This window comes from Nicotiana tabacum, chromosome 8 (genome assembly GCF_000715075.1).
Source record: "Nicotiana tabacum cultivar K326 chromosome 8, ASM71507v2, whole genome shotgun sequence".
Lineage (NCBI taxonomy): Eukaryota > Viridiplantae > Streptophyta > Magnoliopsida > Solanales > Solanaceae > Nicotiana > Nicotiana tabacum.
The window spans coordinates 3,333,600-3,357,323 of NC_134087.1; the positions used below are offsets into that span (position 1 = coordinate 3,333,600).

At 37.7% G+C, this 23,724-nt stretch overlaps 3 protein-coding genes across 8 annotated transcripts; 1 reads left to right on the forward strand and 2 right to left on the reverse strand.

The window, feature by feature from the left end:
• Nucleotides 1–578: 578 nt before the first annotated feature.
• Nucleotides 579–8,457, forward strand: LOC107818088 (protein STRUBBELIG-RECEPTOR FAMILY 5). 3 transcript variants are annotated; one of them, XM_016644019.2, is made up of 16 exons: nucleotides 603–1,059; nucleotides 1,569–1,704; nucleotides 2,043–2,114; nucleotides 2,228–2,293; nucleotides 2,715–2,786; nucleotides 2,868–2,939; nucleotides 3,314–3,385; nucleotides 3,454–3,519; nucleotides 3,970–4,035; nucleotides 4,113–4,420; nucleotides 4,604–4,911; nucleotides 6,357–6,628; nucleotides 7,056–7,176; nucleotides 7,490–7,626; nucleotides 7,709–7,865; nucleotides 7,979–8,457. In XM_016644019.2, the coding sequence occupies exons 1-16, from the start codon at nucleotides 936–938 to the stop codon at nucleotides 8,102–8,104; spliced, it is 2,175 nt and encodes a 724-aa protein (XP_016499505.1). In that variant the 5' UTR covers nucleotides 603–935; the 3' UTR covers nucleotides 8,105–8,457. The 3 variants fall into 3 exon arrangements, with proteins under 3 accessions (XP_016499507.1, XP_016499505.1, XP_016499506.1); XM_016644020.2 differs by having other exon boundaries at nucleotides 789–1,059; nucleotides 1,623–1,704; XM_016644021.2 differs by lacking the exon at nucleotides 2,715–2,786 and having other exon boundaries at nucleotides 579–1,059.
• On the reverse strand, nucleotides 3,469–10,802 carry LOC107818089 (reticulon-like protein B22). Of its 3 annotated transcripts, none has more exons than XR_001655335.2 (4): nucleotides 10,287–10,802; nucleotides 9,542–9,611; nucleotides 9,001–9,170; nucleotides 3,469–3,593 (listed from the first exon to the last, which is right to left on the reverse strand). XR_001655335.2 is itself a non-coding variant. In XM_016644023.2 (3 exons), the coding sequence occupies exons 1-3, from the start codon at nucleotides 10,662–10,664 to the stop codon at nucleotides 9,058–9,060; spliced, it is 561 nt and encodes a 186-aa protein (XP_016499509.1). In that variant the 5' UTR covers nucleotides 10,665–10,802; the 3' UTR covers nucleotides 7,459–9,057. The 3 variants fall into 3 exon arrangements, 1 of the variants encoding a protein (XP_016499509.1); XR_001655334.2 differs by lacking the exon at nucleotides 3,469–3,593 and adding an exon at nucleotides 7,073–7,207; XM_016644023.2 differs by lacking the exon at nucleotides 3,469–3,593 and having other exon boundaries at nucleotides 7,459–9,170.
• A 2,336-nt stretch (nucleotides 10,803–13,138) lies between these two features.
• On the reverse strand, nucleotides 13,139–18,221 carry LOC107818090 (uncharacterized). Of its 2 annotated transcripts, none has more exons than XM_016644025.2 (5): nucleotides 17,982–18,221; nucleotides 16,755–17,433; nucleotides 15,088–15,492; nucleotides 14,661–14,857; nucleotides 13,139–13,694 (listed from the first exon to the last, which is right to left on the reverse strand). In XM_016644025.2, the coding sequence occupies exons 2-5, from the start codon at nucleotides 17,185–17,187 to the stop codon at nucleotides 13,449–13,451; spliced, it is 1,281 nt and encodes a 426-aa protein (XP_016499511.1). In that variant the 5' UTR covers nucleotides 17,188–17,433; nucleotides 17,982–18,221; the 3' UTR covers nucleotides 13,139–13,448. The 2 variants fall into 2 exon arrangements, with proteins under 2 accessions (XP_016499511.1, XP_016499510.1); XM_016644024.2 differs by lacking the exon at nucleotides 17,982–18,221 and adding an exon at nucleotides 17,616–17,834.
• Between the last annotated feature and the right edge of the window lie 5,503 nt (nucleotides 18,222–23,724).

A 23,724-nucleotide genomic window follows, 5' to 3' on the forward strand; every position in this document is an offset into this window, starting at 1 on the left:
TTGATCCGTTCCAAAAAGAATGAACCCTTTCTAAATTTGGTAACAATTTAGCTTAAAGTTACAACTTTACCCTTAATGAGAAGCTTTTATAACCACACAAATACTCTGGACCCCATTTGGACTTGTTTAGGACCACAAATTCCAAAAGTCTTCATTTTTTACTTAAACTCCGTGCCCGTCAAACAGGTTCACATAAATTGAAACGAAGGGAGTATTAAAGATAAAAAAATTTAATTTTATTTTTAATTTTATAATTTGAGTCAATTATTTTAAGCATTTAATAACTATGACTATGAGATGGAGGGAGTATTAGTTAAAACTTTGGCAACCCTGAGGGGTAGCCGAGATGGTAAAACCACTGAGGACAAAGTCCTCAAGGTCCCAGGTTCGAGCCTCCACAGGGCCACTGGAGGCATTGAAAAAATGATCGCGCATCCAGGGCTCTGTGGAATAGTCGGGCCCGCATGCGGACGGACACCACAGTTTAAAAAAAAAAAAAAAGTTAAAACTTTGGCAGTATAATTGTTCCCCTCCCGCACTCTCCCGTATAAATTCGCGGTCGTGCTGCTTTTGGGGCTAAGAAATCGCGAAATGACAGTCCAATCGAAAAGAGTGCCTAATTTCATTCTTCTTCACTTCCTTCCCCAAAATTTCAGGGTCGTTATTTGTTTGGATCATTTCCCAATCCCAATCCCAATTCACCTCCCACCACTGTACATCACCACTCACAACGAATTCATTCATTCCAGACGCAAATTTTTTACCAATTTTCTCCTCATAATTTTGATCCTATACTTTCCCCTCGACATAATTTCGATATTATTCTTTGTCTGTTTATACTCCCTTCTTCGCCCTTCGCGTAGAGGCCTATTGGGAATTGATCTCAACTTGCTCTTCGCATAGGGCAACCATTATATATAAGGGCTTCTATTGACATGTTAATGGATGTATTTATTCTAGGAGTAAAATTACTGTTTCCCTCCACTTTCCTTTTATGGATTATCCTTACAAGCTCCTTCACTATTCCCGTGGTGCTTTCCAAAACAGACTCCCGCCAAGGTACTCCATTTGAATCTTCGCGAGTAGGGGTGGCAAAATGGTTAATTAACCACCCATATTATCCACTAAAAAATGGGTTGGATAATGAACTTTTTAAAAACATGTCAAATATAGTTAAGAATCCCTATTATACATTTTGAAAATGGATAACCAATGGGTCTAACTTTTACATTTGTAAAGTCTCAAATTGGGGTTCCTCCAGTTAGGGCGACTAAGAATTATTCCAAAAGTGATCATATGCTAGAAGTCATGCATAATATGGTTACCCATATTATCCGTCGGTTAACCCATTTTTTATTCGTATCAAATATGGGTCAGGTTGGATAATTTATCCGTTTTTTCATTACCCATTTTCGACCCGAACCATATCCGACCAGACTTGCTCGTTTGCCACTCATATTCACGAGCTTATTTGAGATATAAAATCCAAACAATATTTTAGCTTGCATGCTATTAGTTATTACATTTTTAGACTTAAGAGGACATAAAATTGAAAATTGTCGTTACAGTTTCTGCTCTCAACAATATGTACCAATATTTGAAGCCCTCTTCCAAACTTGAAGGATGGAAAAAGGATGGAGGAGACCCTTGTGGTGATGATTCTTGGCAGGGTATTAAGTGCTCTGGTTCAGATATTATTGAAATGTACGCCTTTCCTTCTCTTTCTTTTTTATTTGCAGTCATTTTATTTACTATTACTTACACGCATTTAAGTTATGTACACTGACAATATGTTTAAAAAATTACACTATTAGGTAATTTAACTGGTTATAGCAGGTTATCACTGTATTTTCCAGGTTACCATATCAGAATTGATATGACGAAATACCTATTGTTGTGGATCTATTTTTCCTAGTGGTGGAAAAGGCACATAGCTAAAATTCTTACTTATACTACAATACATAAGGAAAACAAAGATTTGCCTTGCAGTTCTTTTGCTAATCCATGATCTGATTGTTCTTATATTGTAACTAATGTTGCAGTGATTTATCTGGCTTGGGACTTTCTGGATCACTAGGGTTCCAGCTTGATAAGTTGGAGAAAGTCACCTACTTGTGAGGCCCAGACAACACTTGGATATTCGAAATTGGGTTTTTGTATTTGTGCTTTAATATGTCCACTGAAAGAACTGGTCCTGATAAAGATTAATTTGAATGTCATAGTGCAGTGATGTGAGCAAAAACAACCTCAAGGACAACATACCGTATCAACTTCCTCCTCGCACGCAGCACCTGTAAGTAGGCAGAGAAGCATTAAGTTTTTATATAAAACTGATTATGAAGTCTCTCCTCCGACTGCAAGTTTTGATCACCTCCTTTGGCTGTCTTATTAGTACGATTATTTATTACTCTCTCCGTCCCAATTTATGTGAGGTTGTTTGAGTGGGCACTGAAGTTAAAGAAAGAAGAAAGATTTTTGAACTTTTGGTCTAAAACAAGCCATAGACATTTCTGTGGCTATAAATCATCTCATTAAGGTAATATGGGAAGTGTAATTTAAATTGTTAGTGTCAATCTCTTTTGGACAGACTAAAAAGAAAAGTGTCGCATAAACTGGGACAGATGGAGGGCTAGTTAGCGCTAAGCCTTATTCAGAAGGTTTTCCTCTGTTGATATTGCGCCCTACCAGTCCCTCATTGGGTTCTTGTTCTGCAGAGATCTCTCTGGAAATCAATTCAGTGGAACTGTGCCTTATTCAATTTCTCAGATGGCTGATCTTAAATTTCTGTAATGGTTTTTCTCTTATTCTTTATTTTTTTAGACTTTGGGCTTCATATCAGGTGTCAATATGCTCTTTTTGTTGTGCAGGAATCTGAATCATAATAAGATAAGTGGATCACTGAGTGATATGTTTGGACAACTTACTAAACTCACTGAGATGTAAGTATTGCAAACTTAGCAGCCAGTTTTTCTGTTTTCTGTTTGTTCTATAAGGTCTTGCCTTATGCAAATAAATTTCATGAACAGCTGCAAGAAGAGATTAGATACGAACTATGGAGTGAACGGTGCTGAAAGTAGTAGAGTTGATTTATCTTAGTTTTTTCCAAGAATATATTTAAGTTAAAATTATCCCATTAGTCTAGTCCGTCTACTTCATAAACATCGTCAAGTAAGATAACAATGCTTTTACATCCCCCTCTTCTCTGTCTGTACATTCTTGTATATCAAAATGCATACATATATTCATAAACATTGTAGTGTGTCTAGTAATATACTTGCCTAGCATATCAACTAACTGATGCAAATTCATCCAGGGATCTGTCCTTCAATTCAATATCAGGCAGTTTGCCTCAGAGTTTCAGATCCCTCTCAAGCCTCAGCAAATTGTAAGCTAATGCTTTATTTTTGGGATCAAAATCTTCATTGCAGCTAAACATATTTACTCTGCAAGCAGGCACATGCAGAATAATCAGTTTACTGGATCAATAAATGTTCTTGCCGATCTTCCACTTGACGATTTGTAAGTTGTGCCATTAGTAAATTTACGATTCTAAATCATGGTTCTTGCATCTCCAGTAGTGTAGTAAGTTTTCCCTGCATTATATCGAGTTCCATTAATTATTACGACAGCTACGACAAGGTATTGAGTCATAGGGGTACTGTACCAAAAGGAACAATCACATATGATTGACTGATACATTGAAAAGCTTGATGACATGGAATTAAGTAAGACATGAATTAAACGAATAATAACCAAGTAGCCTTCACAATTAGACTTGCACTTGAACCTTTATAACACACTGATTCATTACTAAGCCAAATTTGTACCAATGTACTTTTTCCCATTATGCCTTAAAAGATGGGTTAGATTTATGTTCATGACTCTAAAAGAAACTATCACAAAGTACGTACTGAAGTGTGCTCAACATACGAAGAGGCTAAGGCTGTATATTCAACAAAATGTTGGCAGGAATGTAGCAAACAACCAATTGACAGGCTGGATTCCTGATGAGCTGAAAGACATAAAGAAATTAGAGTGAGTGCTGGCTGAACTATTTGTTAACCAGTTTCTTCTTTAATGCACTGATATTTGCTTTTTTTATTTTTTTGAAGGACTGGAGGGAATTCTTGGTCTTCTGGAGCAGCTCCTCCTCCGCCTCCTGGGCAGAAAAGTAAACCTCACACCGGGCGGTCAGGAAAGGAAGCTAAGTCTGGCCTGGGCGCAGCAGCCATTATTGGGATAATACTGGGTGTTCTGTTGCTACTTATTTTTATAATTGTTCTATTTTCGAAAAAAAGATCATCACCTTCATCCCATTTTCTTGAGGAAGATAGGTTTAGCCAGCGTCAACGTTTCACTCCTCTTTCATCTCAGGAGTTATCTAGTGGCACACGTGGCAACATGTGTGAGGACTTCAGAGGTAATTTTACTTTTGGCTTGCCAATCCCCCTTGTATAAAAAGAGAGACATGGTGGAGGAAAGGAAAGAGGAAATATTTTTTTAATTCGATTTAAACCTCCCCTCCCCTCCTCATCACTAGAGAAACCTCTCTTGTTGGTCCACATGTATTATTTTCTACTTCTGACAGAAATTATCTCCTCAGATTCTTCATCCGCTACAGAAAAACATTTGCAAACCTCTTCTTCGATGGTTCTTAAGCGTCTTACTTCAGAGCGACGCAAGTCTTTTAATGAGAAGGAGTTGACAAATCCTCCAACTTCAAATCATCTCAAGTCGTTCAATGATAAAGAGTTTGCAAATCCTCTGAGTGCGAAGAGAAGCAGTTCAGTGCACTTAGCCTACTATCCGTTAGCTGATTTGCAGAATGCAACTGGTAACTTTGCAAGTTCTCGCCTTCTTGGTGAGGGATCAATTGGTCGAGTATACAGGGCAAAATATCCAGATGGCAGGGTAAGCTTGACCTGATTTACAATACTGCTTAGTTTTATGGTATATTTGTTGGCAATTGGTTCATGCATTGGTCATGTATCCTCCATTATACATCATGAGAGATAGGATAGATTAGTCGAGAGCTAATACTGTTGAGAACATGACCAATTCATGAGTAGTTGAAGATCTATAGTACTCCCTCAGTTTCAATTTAGATGATGTAGTTTAACTTGGCACGAAGTTTAAGAAAAAATGTAGATTTTTGAACCATGTGGTCCTAAAAACTCAAGGGGCAAATGCTTTGTGGGGCCATGACTTTTATGGGGCTATAAAAGTTTCTCATTAAGGGTAAAACTGGTAATATAAAAAACTTAAAGTTAAATTGGTTTCAATTATAGAATGTGTCATTTTTTTGGAACAGACTAATAAGGAAAGTTTGTCATTTAAATTGAAACGGAGGGAGTAATATTTAAACTTTTCTCTCAGTTTTGAAGGGCTCATACTCATGAAATACATAATATCATGTACATTCTTTTTCACCCTGCTTTGACATTCAAAAAAATTGTTCTCTATGGTCATTTCAAGTGAAAATTCTGTCTCAAGACTCCTTTTAAAAAATTGAAACAAAGATGTAATCCCTTGTCTTTATAATTCTTGAAATCCTTATGGTAGTCCTTACGGATAATCACACAAATGATCTTCTACTGATGCATGGGAGCTATAGTAAATTGACTTCCATTTACTGTGAGTGCATAATTCTTGAACCCGTTACGTCGTCCTTATCAATCATTACATAGATGATCGTGTTCTGCTACATGTTAACCGTAGTAAACTGACTTAAAATTCCTGGTTTGAGAAATAACCTTTCTGTAGCTAACATTTGACCGATTCTTTGTTTCCTCATAACACGATAGAGAGGTTCTGTTTCAAAAAGAATGAATTTCTTCCAGACCTTTAGTAGATTACTTGCATGATAAAGTTTGTTCGGGAATATGCTTAGAGGTACTGGAAGCATAATTGTTGACCGCAGAAATTATTCTATAATGATAGATGGATGAGAGGTCACTTCCTGTCATCAAATTACTTTTTGAATTTCTTGTATCAAGCATGGGAATTTTACTACTTCCTTGATTTCTGATTTTGGAACCTTTAAGCACTACTCCATTTAACATTGCAATTTCATTAGTTGCTTTTTTCTTCTTTTGTCAGCTTACTATTTCTACGTCCCTCGAGAGACAGGTTATCTAGGTTTTCTATTCCTTGCAGCAGATAATTGCAATGTGAAAGTGTAATGTAGATGTCTCATGCTTCATTTTACTTCAACCTGCAAAATACTTCTGGTGCTACTTATTGCTTGGGTACCATTTCTAGGGAGGTTCAACTGATATTTTTATAGTCTAGAAGTATTCATTCAGATTTATATTGTATGATAATATAAGGGAGAAACCTTACTTTTGATTTATCAGGTTCTGGCGGTAAAGAAAATAGACTCCTCTTTTTTCCAAGATAGGCAGTGCACAGAATTGGCAGACATTGCTTCCAAAGTTTCCAAGCTTCACCACCCAAATATTGCTGAAGTGTTTGGTTATTGTTCAGAACAGGGACAGAATATGTTAATCTATGAGTATTTTAGGAATGGTTCACTTCATGAATTCCTACATGTGTCAGATGACTTCAGCAAACCGCTTACATGGAATACAAGAGTCAGAATCGCTCTAGGTGCCGCTCGTGCTATTGAGTAAGTCAAACTCTTCCTGTTGTTTCTCTTGCGGTTCCGTTAATGCTGGTGTTGGTAATAAGTATGATTGGCACAGATCAACTGCAATGTCTTTAATGTTGACTGACAATTTAAGGTTTCCACTGTAACTGATAATCCATCAAGTACAACATGCTCTTGATTTATATGAAACACTTTCTGAACCATTCTCTTCTCATATTTCAGTTACAGTTATAACACAAGCTGGTAATTAAAGATTTAGTTGTGTATAAACTGACCAAAAACTGCATGATTGACTGTTCATTAAGTACATCAAATCAAAATTTAGATTTAACTATTAAAACCTAAATGTGGTGTGTTAATGAACACTAACTCATATTTAGAATTAAACCCTGATAAATGTCGTTCTCCTAATTGATCCTATGACATGATTTTAATTTGTGTATAGGTACCTGCATGAGGTTTGTTCTCCATCCTGTCTCCACAGGAATATAAAAACTTCGAACATCTTGCTAGACGCTGAACTGAATCCTCGTCTCTGTGAGTGTGGCTTGGCAATGTTTCATGAGGTATGTGATAATAGACCTTTGAAACAGGAACCTGCTAACTTGCAAATGTCACCACTTGAAACAGGAAAAGGATAAAGTTCTTTCTTAAAAGAAAAGAAGAAAAGTGGGTCATGTAACTTTTTAAATCACATTATATGTAGTCTATTGAAATGCCATACTCATGCTCTCAGTGCCTAGGCTTAATCTGGATTGGTCCACATTTGCTCACTTATGCTTTAGATATTTCACTTGGTGTTTTGGTGTCTACTAGAGAAACATCATGCTTAAATAATGTTATTTAACTTTTTCCTTTCTTGTACTTTTGTAATTTTAGCGTGCAAGCAGAAACTTGGATGCTGGATACACTGCTCCAGAATGCACAAAACCTTCTGCTTATACTTTGAAGAGTGATGTTTACAGCTTCGGAGTTGTCATGTTGGAATTATTGACAGGGCGAAAGCCTTTTGACAGGTGCATGATATCCCTTGCATGCGTTAGCTTTATAGTTATCCATCAAAACATTTATCTAACATATTCCAGATCGATGTTCCAGTTCAAAGCCAAGATTAGAGCAGTATCTGGTCCAATGGGCATCGCCCCAACTACATGATCTAGATGCCTTGGAAAAAATGGCTGATCCTGCCCTGCGTGGACTTTATCCTCCTAAATCCCTCTCTCGATTTGCCGATGTGACTGCTTTGTGCGTGCAGGTTAGTTTCTTTAATTGAGAGAGTTCAACCTAGTATCTTTCTAGTTAGTTATAACCAATATATAGCCCCAAAAAAAGAGATTTTGACTAACTTGTGATGACTGATGTTGTCAGTTGGAGCCAGAATTCCGACCACACATGTCCGAGGTGGTGCAGGCACTAGTCCGTTTAGTGCAAAGATCGAGCTTGAGCCAGAGAGAGGATCTAAGTGCATCTCGGCGGATAGATGATGACTACTGATACTGAGAAAACCAGTTCTCGGCCAAAGTGAAGGGGACACACTTCCTTACCAAGTGGGGAAGAGGATAAGTGTACGTATGTTTCATTACGTTACAAGGATGGGGCAAACCAGGGACACTCTCTAGAATAGGGACCAATCCCCCGGACCCCCTCCCAAAAAAAATATCCCAATCTATTCAGACAAACAAAAAAGTGACAACATTTTTTGCTTATATCGTCTTCTCCTTTACGGAAATATAGTGTTCCCATCAAAGGACCGAAGACTCTTGTACGTGGGGTGCGTACTTTGAATGTCCAAACCGCTTTACAGTATACTATTCTTGATCTCGTATAATTCTTTTGAAGTTTAGTTCAATGATCGGTTTGTCATGGCACATCCCTTCAATAGCAGTCTCTTATCTTGAATTGCCATGCAACTGTGGCTAACTTAATACGCCCTCTGCGTCATGTTATGTTGCGGGTTCGCAGTACAAGGGGCAAACTACTTAATTTTCTGTGTAAATTCAGACCTAGAATCTCCAATCTTTTTCAACTGCTTTTTGTGGTGATGCAAGAGGGAAAAGTGTGTAATTTTCTGCTTCAAATGTGAAAGAAAATTTAAGGAGAAGGAACCAAATGCTCACGTGAAATCTCTTAAAAGAATCTCGTTGGAGCAATCAATTCTTAAGAATAGATTTGTCTTAACTCAAAATTCTAGGATCAACACAAGAATGCAGCAGTTGTTAACAATTAATCAAGAGAATGCACATGTTAAATACAAACAATTTTCATCAATGTCCTTGGTGAATTTACAGAAGCTCTCTTGTTCCTTCAGCATCAAGTATGATCTAAGTAAAAGCTAAATATTTCCCAACTAAAAAGCATTGTTACCAGATTATATCACTTATCCTTGTTACCTGTGAGGAAATCACAAAGCTACACAGATAATTCATATTTTGCAAAAGTACACCCAGCTAGTCGCCCTGAGCTGTGTTTGTGCACTCCCTTCTCCTTGGCTGACTCGACAAACATGCGCTGATCAGTTGCGATTTCTTGGCAAGCATGTAAACGCAAAGAAAGCAGAGTCCTGCATAAAGAGTAATATAACAGTACCAAATTAGAACAAATTAGTGATATTTTCAACATTAGATCAGGGAAAAAGAGTACACACTACAACTCGCCCTCGATCACACAAGCAGAGGCGAATCCAGAGTTAAATTCTATGGGTTCAATTTTTAAGATTTTTAACATTGAATCCATTATATATTTAAAGTTATGGGTTTATTTTTGCAATTTTTTAATGAATTTTTACACATACATTTCTACTCCGTGTCGAAAGTTATGGATTCAATTAAACCCGTAACTCTCACACTGCATCCGCTGCACACAAGTTTTTCGCATACTGTGAAGGAAACTGTATAATAGAAGTAGAGGGAATAGGAGAAGACTTGACTTTACCGGCATATGCAATGGTAACACCTGACGCTATTCTTCCCAAAACTGATAGCACATAAAGAATAACCACAACCTGGAAAGGTATGTAGGATCATTAATAACATTACACCAATTCATTTTCTACATTAATTATATCTGGCTATGAATGAACCTATAATAAGAGGGGTTGCTCTAATAGTAAGCAAACTCCACTTCCAACCAAGAGGTTGAGGTTGTGAGTTCGAGTCACCCCAAGATCAAGGTGGGAAGTGTTTGGAGGGAAGGATGCCGGGGTTTCTATTTGGAAACAACCTCTCTACCCTAGGGTAGGGGTAAGGTCTACATACACACTATCCTCTCCAGACCTCACTCCTCAGGGTAGGGGTAAGGTCTACATGCACACTACCCTCTCCACCCCAGGGTAGGAAGGATGCCGGGGTTTCTATTTGGAAACAACCTCTCTACCCTAGGGTAGGGGTAAGGTCTACATACACACTATCCTCTCCAGACCTCACTCCTCAGGGTAGGGGTAAGGTCTACATGCACACTACCCTCTCCACCCCAGGGTAGGGGTAAGGTCATACATGCACACTATCCTCTCCAGACCCCACTAAGTGGGATTATACTGGGTTGTTGTTGTATGAATGAACCTATAACTTTTGTCAAGGAGCATAAATTTATGTTCAATGATAATAATCTTAAAAACTAACAAGTAGATGAGAAGCATAAATATATACTTTCAGAAAAACCAGGCGAAGTAGTGTGGAACCTTAAGGAACAAGCGCTTATCATGGCCGGTAGCAGCAACACGGAGAACAGACTCAGCGGCGCCAATAGTATTAGCGAGGCAGGCGAAGACGCAGTTTGCAGTGTCCTGAGAGATCTGCCACTCTATCGGATCCACAGGAACAGAGATGTTCATCTGACGAAATAAGAGGCCGAGAATTGCAAGAGAGCAAAGGAATACGATAAAGACGTCGGAGACGAGAGAGACGATACTTGAATTCCGATAAGCACAGTGGTAGTAAACGAGGCTACCGCAGATTATTAGTATGAACGGCACCGGAGCCGCCACTTCCTTCTTCTTCCTAGGGTTCTCATTCCTTTCTGTACTAATCTCCTCGTTAGCATTCAATTCCATTTCCATGGCGTACGCGCTTATTCTTCGTTGGCCAATATTATGGACGATTTATTTGAATGGGTCAAATTCCCTACGCTTTTTTTCTAATTCTTCAAAACTAACTCCTGTATTACAGTTGCGACTACTTTATTTCAAATGTTGTATTCAAACAGAACCTTCTTCAGGAAAAAACTATCAAAATACAGATTTATACCCCCACAAAAATGTTGGTGGATTCTATGTTGCGGGGACTCTCCAAAACGATGCCGCATCCGCGTTGGATCCTCCAAAATTGAACTATTTTTGAAGGATCCGACACGCACCCGGCAACATTTTTGGAGAGTCCGAGCAAAACTTAGAGTGGACTAGAAAATGTTCTACTCGTTTCCATAGAAAGTCGTTACGAAATCAGGAGCCAACATTTCCTTTCCGTTTTTACCCCTCTCTGTTTTTATATTGCCAATACCTTTTACCTATTAGTCGCATTAGTATTATCTTATATTATCCTATTATGTAATTTTATATATTAGCTGTTATTTTCTTTGCTCCGGCTATTTTATTATTTTGTTGTCATTACTTCTTTTTTTCTTAAGTATTTCCAACATGGCCTCTTCGTTCAATTTATATGAATCTGTTTGACCGGGCACGAAGTTTAAAAAAAATAAAGACTTTGGAATTTGTTATCCTAAACAAGTCAAAAAGAAGCCCAGAGTATTTGTGTGGTTATAAAAGCTTCTCATTAAGGGTTGAATCGTAAGTTTAAGCTAAATTGTTATCAAATTTAGAAATGAATCATTCTTTTTAGAACGGACCAAAAATGAAATAGGTTCACATAAACTGGAACAAAGGGAGTATTTTGTTTTTCTTTAAACTGAGGGTGTATCGTGAACAGTCTCGAGTTAAGATAAGGCATGGGTATGGTCTGCGTACAAATTAGCCTTTTTAGACCCCACTTGTAAAATTACACCAGGTATTGTTGTAACGTTGTTGAATACTTGTCTTCTTTTCTCAAGATATTAAACTACTCTACTTTACTTATTGCGGAATTATTATAATTCCATTTTATATTCCTAAGGCTCCACAAAATGATGTTAACAGCTTATAATTAGTAGGACTATTTTTCATTTTTATTTTTAATCAAAGGCAAAAGGAAAAATGAATCTTTTAATTTTTTAGTTTCCATGTGAAGAAACAAGCTTCGAAACGATTAAATTAAAATATCGGTCCCACAATGACCAATATTCATAGATTTATCTTTGCAGAACTGAGGGTCGTAATTGGCATAATCAAAGACTTGCAAGAAACGAAGACTGGGGAGAAATTCAAAAATAGCCAGATTTACAACTAGTCGTTTAAAAATAGCCCAATTTTAAAAGTAATCGAAATTTAGCCACTTTTCATGTAAACATAAATATAAGCGAAAACACTGTTCAAAACTCGGAAAATACGTCAGTATATTATACTAGAGTTCCCGCATAAATATGCTTGAACTCCAGCATATTATACTGGAGTTCCAGGATAAGTATGTTGGAACTCCAGCATAATATGATGGAGTTCCAGCATAAGTACACTAGAACTCCAGCATAATATACTGGAGTTCATACACAGGTGCACCGAACTCCAGTATATTATGTTGGACCGATCTCTGTTGCAGCAAAATAGTGGCTATTTTTCATTGACTTCGTAAATATTGGCTATTTTTGAATGACCAGTCCGAAAACTGGCTATACCGTGCTATTTTTACCAAGTATTGGCATTAGAAAAATTAGGAAAAGCCCAAAATTGTTAGGTGACACAAATATTTACCCACATGAAACTTAACCACTACAGGTTTCGCCGAGAGACTAACGCAGACCCTCGCCCTCAGCTAGGGGTGGCAAACAGGTGGGTTGGATATGAGCGAGTCGAAAACGGATAATTTAAAAACGGATAAAATACTCAACCCGATTCATATTTGAGACGGATAAAAAAAGAGGTTATCCGGCGGATAATATGAATATTCATATTATTCATGGCTTCTTGAATATGATCACTTTTGAGAGAATTCCTAGTCTCCCAAACTTAAGGAACCCCAATTTGAAGTTTTACAAATGTAAAAGTTAAACCCATTAATTATCCACTGGTTATCCATTTTCTAAGTGGATAATATGGTTCTCATCCATATTCGACCTATTTTTAAGCAGTTCATTATCCAACCCATTTTTTAATGGATAATATGGGCGGATAACTATTTATTTTTAAACATCTTGCCACCTCTACCCTCAGCCAACTGATCAACGATATTACATATACTGCCCATGGATAGATTGACCGTAAGCTAATAAAAACATACGAAGACTTCCTAAGCACCTTGCTTCTGTAAGTTTTAGAATGTTGGCACGACAGACAAGCAAATGCCAGGTTTCTTTCCTAGTTTTCGTTAAAAAGCAACAGAAAAAACTATCATCATGCCTTAGGGGAGGGACGAGGGAGCTACATTATAAACACTTACCTGCACTTGATTTTTGCACCAAACTAGTGAATGCAACACGTCTTTTGTAAAGATGTTCAACTAGCCATGATTACATTGCTTAGTTGGTGTTAAATTGAATAGTTTGGTGTAAACACCAAGTGCAAGTAAGCATTTACCGCTATGTCACTCGTATGAGGCTTATTAAACCACGTGGAACGCATTGCTAAATGTCTTTTCAACTAGAAAACCACCATCACTAAGCAGTTGATGAAGAACATCCACCCTATTATACAGCCAATACAGAGGAAAAACGAGGATAGTGGTTTTTCTAGCAATTCGAGAGCGTTCCTGATTGCCTGCTAACAAGGAAATAAGATAATAGAGGGGTCTCTCTGCAGCTTGCCGTCATTTATATCTAGCTTCTTCATCTTTTCTTCACACCAGAATAACTGCTCCTTACTAATTCTTTCCATTCTTAGGACCCTATTCATGACTTTAACATCAATTAGACCAAGCAACAAGTCCACATCCCCTGGCACGGTAGGCCATGATTTCTTCTTCAAGTTTTTCTTTCTCTTCCTTAGTTCCTTCAGTTTCACCTTTTTCTGCATTTGAGAAACTCAGAAGTTATTCAGAAAGAAGATCAACAATGCAACATCCAATAGTCTCAAAGTAGCCCTTGCTAGCCAAAACAAAGTGAAGACAGCAAGAGCATGCTAAAATTAATACACCTTATTAGCTAACGCTACATTACAACCAACTAGTGAAAATGGAAAATGTATATCAAGTTAACGGTATTAGTCAAAATTCAGTAGATAGGAATCAGAGGAAATATATGATTTCCCAGGGCAGACTTCTAACACTGTAAAGAAACTACGGGTTTGTCAGTGGCCCAACACATCCTCCTGTTTTTATTATTTAATGATCTTTCAGAAAATAACCTTTTACTTTTATATTAATTTTTAGTTTAGAAAATCTGTCAGGAGGAAAGCAAGCAAAACTTCCCTCTTGATCTCTTCGCAAGAGCTGAACTAGAATGAATACCACAGAGAAGAGTTAAGAAAAGGCATCTGAAAGAAAAAACTATATAATTGATGATATGGACTTTGTTCTTCCGCTTCATCACAATTCGAGAGACGTAATCACATGTCGTATGAATATCCCAGAAACTGCTGCTTCAGTTCCTTGCACAAAATATGTGATGAATCCACAGGTAAGAGAGATGGGAAGAGAGAATTAAGTCGAGAATTTTGACTAGACAGATTCAAAGAAAAAACCTCATTGACTGATTGTGTTACCCATCTTTTCATCTCATGTGTACGATGTCGGAAACAAGTTCAAAGCCTTCCCTAAATCTGCTCCAATTTGGATATTTTTCTGAGTGGGTCTCAACTATTTTAAGCAATCATACTTATTTTCTATATTTCCTTTATTTTCTGGAGTATTAAAAGGAAATATCTTGAAATTCTTCTAACACAAAAACTAACGATATCTCCTCATAAAATGTACAGTGACAAAAGTAAGGTACAGAGCATAGGATAGTCAAAGAGAATATCAAACTAATGCCTCACCTTTTCAAGAGAACATTGAATCTGATGAAGGGGCGTTGACATCTGGTTCTGGCTTCCGAAAAGATTGCGTACACTGCCAGACTTCTTGTCCATCTTCACAAATAAACGAAAAGTGAGGATTGAGCTTTCAATCACTTTAAGTAGATCTGGCGCAAGAACTGGCAACTCATCATCTTCCAATTTCTGTTGATCAAAACCTAAATATGAGAGATTAGGTTTGTTAGCCAAATCAAGAGGAAATCAACTTTACAAACTCCAATACATCAATATGCATTAAACTTCAAATACAACGCAAACTTTTGCAAAATGCATATTTTTAACAAGTCCAAGTCTTTTGCACTAAAAGAAAAAACATGTCTTTTATCATTAGGAAAATCAAATAAAAACATCTAATAGGAAATCAACCATTATCAGATATCAGTACTACCTTGAACTTTAGGAACCTGAAGTAGCATTGGCAATGCTTTTCTCATGCGAGCATAAATTTCAGGCCTCATACCAGGTTCAAAAGGTTCATTTTCAATAAACCGTTGTAACAAGACCAAGAACTGCTGAAATTGTTGGGCACTGTGATTGTAGGAAATTGCACTCTCAGGTTGGCAAGAGATTTTCTGACTCAATTGCGTGTGTTGACAGTGAAGAACTTCCCAGGTCAAGCACAACTGAGCTACATAAGCGGTTTCAAGATCTTGATAAAGCTCAGCCACAGGCTGGTGCAAGTGCTCAGTTTCATCTTGAGATTCATCCATTTTTTTCAAGGATAGGCACCGAAAGGGGGAGACAAGCTTTTTAGATGCAGATCTTGGAGAAGAGGTAGTTGGAATATGAGAACCTGGAAAATCTTAAACTTTAATAACCACAAAGAATTTTTGTACTCTTGAAGCTGCAAATTAGCTCGCTTTTTAGAGATGTTAGTAGAGGATGAGAAAACTACAAAAATTACACTTATTAAAGCGCTGTTAAAGCCAGAGTATAGACCATAGACAAATGTGAATTATAATCTACATAAACTAGCATGCGAAGAAACACAAATAACAACCATGTATGGAAACTTTCCACACAAAAAAATCAACTAGAGGGAGAATTAAAATAGAAAAACGGAGAGTCAAGTGCTCAGTATAAACATCATTACAGCCCGGTTCTTTTAAGGCTCGCCTTTAAAGAATGATTGTCTCAGCTCTAAATGTCTTTAACATGATAATACTCTGTTGTGATTTCACAATATTAAAAAGTTTTGTTTATTTTGTAATACTATTTATAATAGTTGCTTCAGAACACTTTTTGAGTTAGGTTTAAGATTCAAAAATAACAAAAAGGAAATAATCAATTTACTAGTTCTATTGAAAGGAAATGATCTATTGGAAAATTCAGGTGAACTTGTCAATTCAGTCTTCCACCAGAACAGCAAGTAGAGTATTTGGTGGGAATGGTTCATTGAGTGTTCTGTGGAAAATTGTATTTTATAAGGACCCATTGTTTTGCTGTTATGGCAACAAATAGCCACCTTGGTTTGAGTTCTAAAACACAAATATTTCAGCAAGATGGCAGCTTCACACTTGTTTTTCTCCATATCACTATCATATCTCAGTATATAAAAGTCAATGAAGGGTTATTCTAATTTCCTTCTGAAGCTTGTGCAAGTCGAAGAAGTCTCTATTGTCCAGCACTGTAGCTGAATCTTGGGAGGTTGAACACAGAGGAATCTATGCACGCCTTGGTCCTCTTCCCTGTTACTTAAAAGTGAGGCATCGGTACAAGAAAGTAAATTCTATATAATCCAGAAGTTCCAAAGGAATCCATTACAAGAATGTTCCCCAAATAAAATTGTTTAGTCTTGCATATCCCTACTTTTTCTCCATATTAACACAGATAATTAGCGAGGTTATCCTTTCTTATTGTATTTTTCAATTGACTAGTAAATATTGTAAATTCATAATTTAAGGAAAAAATTTCTTCAATATTATCTAATATTACTCGATTATTTTACAAATTATAAAGATGGTTCCAGTTTTACATTTGGAGCCACTAGTGCAAACCAAGGCAACCAAATTAATTTGTCAGGAAGGAAGGCAACATATAGTCTGGAACTATTACCAAATTCTCTCAGCTGCTGAGCATGCAGGCGGTCATAAAACAGCATTTGTTCCGAGTATTTATCATAGACAGCATTGAACCCAGACCAAAACTGTCGTCCTTCTGCTTCAACGTCCCTCCAATCACCAGGATTCATGTTAGTCTGTTCTTCTTCATCATCTGCTTCTTCATCTTCTGGGGCCGACTCCTCAGGAATCAATACCATAAAACTATTTCTCCTCAGTTCCTTCAACCTCCTCTTTACTTCATTGGTGATGAAGTCATCATCGTCGTCTTCTGGTTCCGCATTAGTGGTATCAACATAAGCTGATTTGCCCACATTACCATTCTCATTTTTTTGCTCCCCTGGCAGTGGAACATGCTTATCCTCTGTATCAGCCACTGGTTCAGGTTTATGGGCCTTTCTGAACTTCTTCACTTTGAAGAAATCCATTATCAAACAAACAACTTCCTTATCAAGTCTAAGCAATAATTATTCTTCTATTTGTCCCTTTAAATAGATATACAAATATGCAACCTCTAGTTAATCCTTCGCGGTGGCTTCCAGCACAACTGACAGAACTCAATCAGATCCATAATCTAATTTAGGCCCATTTTGAATCTCTGATCCTCAGATTCCACACCATGATCTAGCTTCCGGTGTGAAATGCCCAATAAACTCCCAACAAACATTCAGCGTCTGCACATTTTTGCAATTAAAAAAAATGAAATTAATACTTCAGATTCAAAGAATCTGAGTCTGAAAGTGCAATCAACTTTATTTCAAATTTCGGGCAAAATCATGAAGGAAAAAAAAAACCTTTTTTGCTGATTTAAAGAGGGCGATAGAGCTTGAAAAACACATAAAGTAAGATCACTTACAGATTAAGGTGTAGTACAATCAGTTAAACCATTCACAAGTACAGGGGAAACCCTAGAATCGTAAATTTAGGGTTCAACAAAAAGGCAACAAAACAATGGGTAGACTGAGTGCGGTTTTACTGGGTCATTTAGGGAATCAGAGTGCCAGAAATGTAGTAATGTTTCATCGATATTGTGCTGTTCGTTACGCGTTACGATGCTGAGAAAAGGAAAAATATACAAAAAAAAAGTGAGATAAAGGACAAAAAGGCAAAGTATATGATTCTCCTTTTGGACAAACCAACAGTCCAACAGTTTTTTGTACTAATGCAAAATTAATGAAGCATGATGAAGACGAAATGAAAGAGATTTAAGCAAAGAGATTACAGCGATTTTTGGGTGGGGTGGTTTGGGGGAGGCCCTTTGAGCCGAGTCTCCTGTAAACAACTTCTCTTAACCTCGTGTAGTGGTAAGATGTGCGTACATATTACACTTACAGAGCCCACTCGTGAGATTACAGTATTGTTGTTGTTGTGGTGGTGGTTGGGGGAGGGGGGTCACGAGTTATGAGAGAAACAGTGTGCATGGGGTTAAGGGCTTTTCGTACAGAGAAATGAGAATATTGTCAGAATTTCTGACTCGCATCGCTGCTGCCCAAAAAAGGCCGCGAAAATACGAAAAGTTTTGACTTGACTTGGCTTCATATGCGTAATCCGCCCCAAAAGTTATAAATAATGTTGATTCAACTACCTTTTCTTCTTCTCTATTATCCAAAATCCCCCTTGCTTGCTAATGGTGCTATTAATAGGTTGTTTGCATATGCACAACCATGATTTTAATTTTATGGGTTTTGAATTTTGAAATATAACTTCTTCGCCTTTGAGAAACTACTGGTTTATTGTTATTGTTGAATATTGGAATTGTAACGACCTGACCGGTATTTTGAGCACTTGCACTTCGCTCGGTAGCTTGAGGGCATGAGTAGTTCCGTATGATGTATAATAACTTGTGTGAATTGTCGGTTTTGATTTTCAGTTTATTCGAAATCGATTTGGAAGAATGAATTTCATGATTTAAGCTTAAGTTGGAAGAGTTTACCAAGTTTGACTTTTTAGTATTTGACCTCGGATTTGCATTTGGATGTTTCCAGAAGGTTTCGGCACAAATTAGCGAAAATTGGAATTTGAAGGTTTGGAAAAGTTCATAAGTTTAACCGAGAGTTGACTTTGAGGATATCGGATTCGGGTTGTGGTTCCGGGAATTGGAATAGCTTCATTATGTCATTTGAGATTTGTGTACTAAATTTGAGTTCATTCCAGGTGGATTTGATATGTTTCGGCACGAGTTTTAAAAGTTGAAAGTTCAAAGTTCATAGAGTTCGATTCGAGGTGCGATTCGTCGTTTCGATATTGTTATGCGTGATTTGAAGCCTCGAGTAAGTTCGTGATATGAGACTTGTTGGAATGTTCGGACGTGGTCTCGAGAGGCTCGGGCGTGTTTTGGATCGAATTCGGATAATGCCAGTTCTGCTGAGCATCTGGTTTCCTGGTTCGCGATCACGTAGAGTTAACCGCAATCGCGTAGAGTTGCTTGATGACTGGGGGGAAAAGTTCATCGCATTCGCGAGTTCACATACATGTTCGCATAGGCTGCTGCAGAATGCAGATTGTGCATCGCGTTCGCGCAAGTATTCACGCGTTCGTGTAGTGTTTGACTGAGTTGGGCAGTCAACGACCTCTTCTTCGCGTTCGGACGTTTCTACTACGTTTGAGTAGTTCTGTTTTTTGTGTATATCGCATTCGCGAGGCTTGTGTCGCGAATACGTAGGGTTAATTATGGTAGCATATGGTTGTGCATCGCAATCACGAGGGTACTACTGCGATCGCGTAGAGTACCACTGGGCAGTGCATATAAGTACTCTATTTTTCGAACTTGAGTAATTTTCACCATATGGAGCTCGGATTGGAGCGATTCTTGAAGTAATTTTCATCATATGGATCGAGCTAAGTGTCCTCAACTCGGTTTTGATGATATTTTATGAATCTATCTTCTTTTTTACGCATTTGATCGAGGGTTTCAAGAGAAAAATCGGGTGTTTTTGTCTAAAGTTTCATAGAATGAATTTTTGAGTTTTGAACATCGATTAGGAGTCGGATTTGAATTAAACTAGTATTGTTGGACTTGTAATTGAATGGGTTGTTGAATTTTATAAGTTTTATCGGGTTCTGAGACGCGATCCCGGGCTTGACTTTTTGGTTGACTTTGGGGTTTTGATTAAAGATTTGACCTTTGTCATTTAAAATTATTTCCTTAGGCATTATTTGATATTTTTGAGTTACTTTTGGCTAGTTACGAGCCGTTCGAAGGTCGGTACGTGCGGGATGGCATTTTAGAGCATCGTTTGGCTTATTCGGTGTTGGATTTGGCTTGTTCGAGGTAAGTAACACTCCTAAACTTGGTATTGAGGGTATGAAACCCCGAATTGTGTGCCATATGATTGATGTTGAGGTGACGTGCATGCTAGGTGACGGGCGTGTAAGAATTGTGACTCAATCGATTCTGTGGAATTGTATAGCTGAATAATCTTGTTGCTACCCGTATTTTTACCATGTGTTAAAGAAATTGTGCTACCAGTCATGTTATAAATCCTGCTTGGGCAACGTGTTGGTACTGTTGGGACCCATAGAGGTCGTGTTACATGTTGAATTATTTGCTTAATTTGCCATTTTGTACTCAGTCACATCTATTATTTGCTTATTATGTCTCAGTCTTTGTTGTCTGTTATTTAATACATCATATCATCATTGCAGGGATGATGATCATGATTCTTGTGAGCCTGAGAGACTAGAGAGATTAATGACTAAGTGAGGCTGGGGGCATATTGTGAGTGATTTTTATGGGATCAGACTGCACGCCGCAGCAAGATTTAATGATTCATGCCATGATTTGACTTATTATAGCGCTTGGGTTGATCGTGTTACACCCCATATTTTCGTACGTAAGAGTATGTCGTAAGTCAATTGATTTAAGCTCACAAATGAGATCATCTTTGAAAGCACATAAAGTAATTTATAATGGTACCTCGGATGTTATATATATTGAAGATCATGGACAACAAGTACAAAGAGGATTGGAAGGTTTAGAAGCTAAGGAATTGAAGAGAACAATGTTTCGTCGAAAGTCAACAAGTTTGGAATGTTATAACATATACTTTCGGGGTGAGACTAGGGTTCTTAACATGATAAGGAAGTTATATTATAAGTTCTGTTAGTCGTATGATAGTCGTATGTTATGTTATGAAGTCAAGCGAGTTGTGGAACAAAAATAGACGAAAGTCATCACAAGTTGCATTCATAAGTTTTACTGAAAATTTGGGTCAAATGTAATTGCGATTTTATCCCAATATACTTAGAGTTATGGGATTTTTCATCCATCAAATTGAAGATCTATGAGTCTATTTTCTAACGCATTAAACCGTTTATCAATACGACATCGGAATAAAAAGATATATGTATTTTTGCGAGACTGCGCAGGCTGCTAGGTGACAAGTAGGTGTGTCACCTACTTGGTTAAATGAGAGCCCAAAAAGGCTATTTCGGGTCATCCAAAGAGCCCATTTAAGGGCTTATCTCCTGCAATATAAATCACATTATATATCACAAATAACCAGATCTAAACCCCTGCAAACTTCCTCCTAAAAATTACCCACAAAACCTAATTGATTTTCTCTCCCTTTCAAGTTCTAACTGGAGGTAAAACCTAGAGTTTGAAGAACCAAGATATGAGCTGATTTATCCAACAAATAAGGTAAGTTTACTGATCTCTTTAATCCATTTTTCTGCTGTAAATTCATGGTAAGTCGTTCTATAGTTGTAAAAACTCACGGGACGGTGATCGAAAGCCGTGAGTTAGAGTTTTTCACTTTTAGCAGACTGTTTTGTGGACAGTTTTGTGTTTCTGTTGGGCTGCATGTTTTACTACTGTTTTCTGGATTTTTGAAGGAGTAAGGGAGTGGAGAAACACCACATAAATACAGGGTAGAGGGTTGGTCGTTCGTCGTAACATTTTTGGGCTGTTTGACACTACTATGGTGGTCGTTTTGTTTATGAAGAGATTGGGGTGTGTTGGGCTGTTTTGTAATACTTTGTGGTATATATAAGGTTGGGAAATAATGTATATATGTTGATATTGTTGTGTTCCTGTGTCGTTGGTATTATCTTGAATTTGGAGTAAGTAAGGATTATAGGGGAGATGTTGCCCATTTTTATACAAAATAAGCTTGTCGTTCGTTGTGCAATAGTTGTACCTTTCATAACTTAAGGATAGTATTATTGTCGTTGTTGTAGATTAAGGTGCGAAGAGGCGAGTTCAACTTGGTGATTTGAAAGATTGTGATAAGGTATGTTAAGGCAAAACCTTTCTTTCATTTTAGCATGATCCAGTAATTACATGTGTTTGATAACGAGACATAAAGTGAAGCTCATATTCCTGAATTTATGCACATATTCCTAGTCTCATAAGTTACAGCATTCTCCCTAATCGGGACTTCATATTCAGTTTAGTTTTATCTTCTGTCAGCCAAGAGAGTAGAGAGTCTATATATATATAGTATTATAGTACTTTCACCACCATCGAGCTATAATCGATGGACAGGCCCCTATTGGGCAACCTCTGATCAGATGTTGAGTTATATACTAAGCCTATTGTGGCCGAGCGCCTATGAGCAAGCCCAGAATGACCGAGATATAGAGCCTAGTATGGTCGAGCGCCTATGGGCGAGCCTACTATGGCAGAACAGTTACACATACCGAGCCTTATATGGACGAACAACTATATTACTTACTATATTGGGAGAGTCGAGTTAGTAGTATATTTTCAGATTATCTTTGACTCCCAGCTACTTTCAATTATTATATTATCATCTCAGTTTTAGCTTTCAGTTATTCCACTACCTTACATACTCAATATATTATTTTGTATTGACGTCCCTTTTGCTGGGAACGCAGCATTTCATGCTTGCAGGTCCTCATTGACAGTTGGATAGACCCTCCTAGCAGACAAAGTCAAACATCAGCTTGGTTGGTAAGCTCCACTTCCTCAGAGTTGCCAGGTCTAGAACTTGTAGTCCATTTTATATATACAGGTTTGATGGGCAGGTCGAGGCCCTGTCCCGACTATGGTACAATTCAGTTAGCTCTAGAGGCTTGTAGATGAGTCATGTATAGTTTGTATATCAGTAAATATTCATGACATCCTCGTCAACCTGCACGGTTTTATATATATACTTGAGTTTTTGGGTATATTTACCCCTCAGATGAGAGAGATGATATTTTCAGATGATTCAGAATATGACCTCATCGATGTAAGTTGAGGGTTACCCTCTAGATTTCATAGTTATAGAATGGTACGCTCGGGCCGAGTATGGCACCGGGTGCCGGCCACACCTCTTCAGGTTTGGGGCGTGACAAACTTGGTATCAGAGCAGTTCTTCCTAGGGAATCTACAAGTTGTGTCTAGTAGAGTATTGTTTATAGATTTGTTGTGTACCACATTATATAAACAGGAAGCTACAAGGCATTTAGGAGTATGTTACCCTTCTTTCAAATCTAAATCGTGCTATAGAGTTGAGTCATAAGAGTTTGAGCCAGGACTTTTGTTTGCTCATGATATAGAGATACTTGCAATTAGATAAATTATAGCTAGCCAGAGGACTACTGCAGCAGCAGGTAAGGGCACTAGTAGAGAGAATTCTTGACAATGTGGCCCAGTTTGAAGCCCTACCAGATTGTGCATACTAGATGTGTGGATTTCCTACTTAAGATCCTAAGACGGGAATATCTAATATACCCCGCGAATAGAAGGCCATGGGAGTATTATAAGGTAAAAGTATAAGTTTCAACAGATAACAGAAGGAAGGTGAAGAAGGATACGAGGTACCTAGTTAATGAAGATTATCCGAATTTCCACGTTAGGTAGAGAAATAAAAGGATACTATGTTACCTTCAACAGAAATAAAGGTATGTACAATTGGCCACACCCATCTCAATTATGCCATACGGGAGCTAGCATATGTAGTTTAAGAGAAGAATGGGATATCAGGATCCAACTTGGGTTAGAGTAACCCGAAATG

What these genes read in the sequence shown, in the direction of transcription:
- LOC107818088 (XM_016644019.2), top strand. Translation starts at nt 936, where the DNA reads ATGTTAATGGATGTATTTATTCTAGGAGTAAAATTACTGTTTCCCTCC. An exon ending in TTGGAGAAAGTCACCTACTT is followed by an intron (nt 2,115 to 2,227) that starts GTGAGGCCCAGA and finishes GTCATAGTGCAG; the next exon opens with TGATGTGAGCAAAAACAACC. An exon ending in CCTCCTCGCACGCAGCACCT is followed by an intron (nt 2,294 to 2,714) that starts GTAAGTAGGCAG and finishes CTTGTTCTGCAG; the next exon opens with AGATCTCTCTGGAAATCAAT.
- LOC107818089 (XM_016644023.2), bottom strand. Translation starts at nt 10,664, where the DNA reads ATGGAAATGGAATTGAATGCTAACGAGGAGATTAGTACAGAAAGGAAT. An exon ending in ATAAGCGCTTGTTCCTTAAG is followed by an intron (nt 9,612 to 10,286) that starts GTTCCACACTAC and finishes ATACCTTTCCAG; the next exon opens with GTTGTGGTTATTCTTTATGT. An exon ending in TGTTACCATTGCATATGCCG is followed by an intron (nt 9,171 to 9,541) that starts GTAAAGTCAAGT and finishes CTCTTTATGCAG; the next exon opens with GACTCTGCTTTCTTTGCGTT.
- LOC107818090 (XM_016644025.2), bottom strand. Translation starts at nt 17,187, where the DNA reads ATGGATTTCTTCAAAGTGAAGAAGTTCAGAAAGGCCCATAAACCTGAA. An exon ending in TCAGCAGCTGAGAGAATTTG is followed by an intron (nt 15,493 to 16,754) that starts GTAATAGTTCCA and finishes AAGATTTTCCAG; the next exon opens with GTTCTCATATTCCAACTACC. An exon ending in TTCAATGTTCTCTTGAAAAG is followed by an intron (nt 13,695 to 14,660) that starts GTGAGGCATTAG and finishes TCTCAAATGCAG; the next exon opens with AAAAAGGTGAAACTGAAGGA.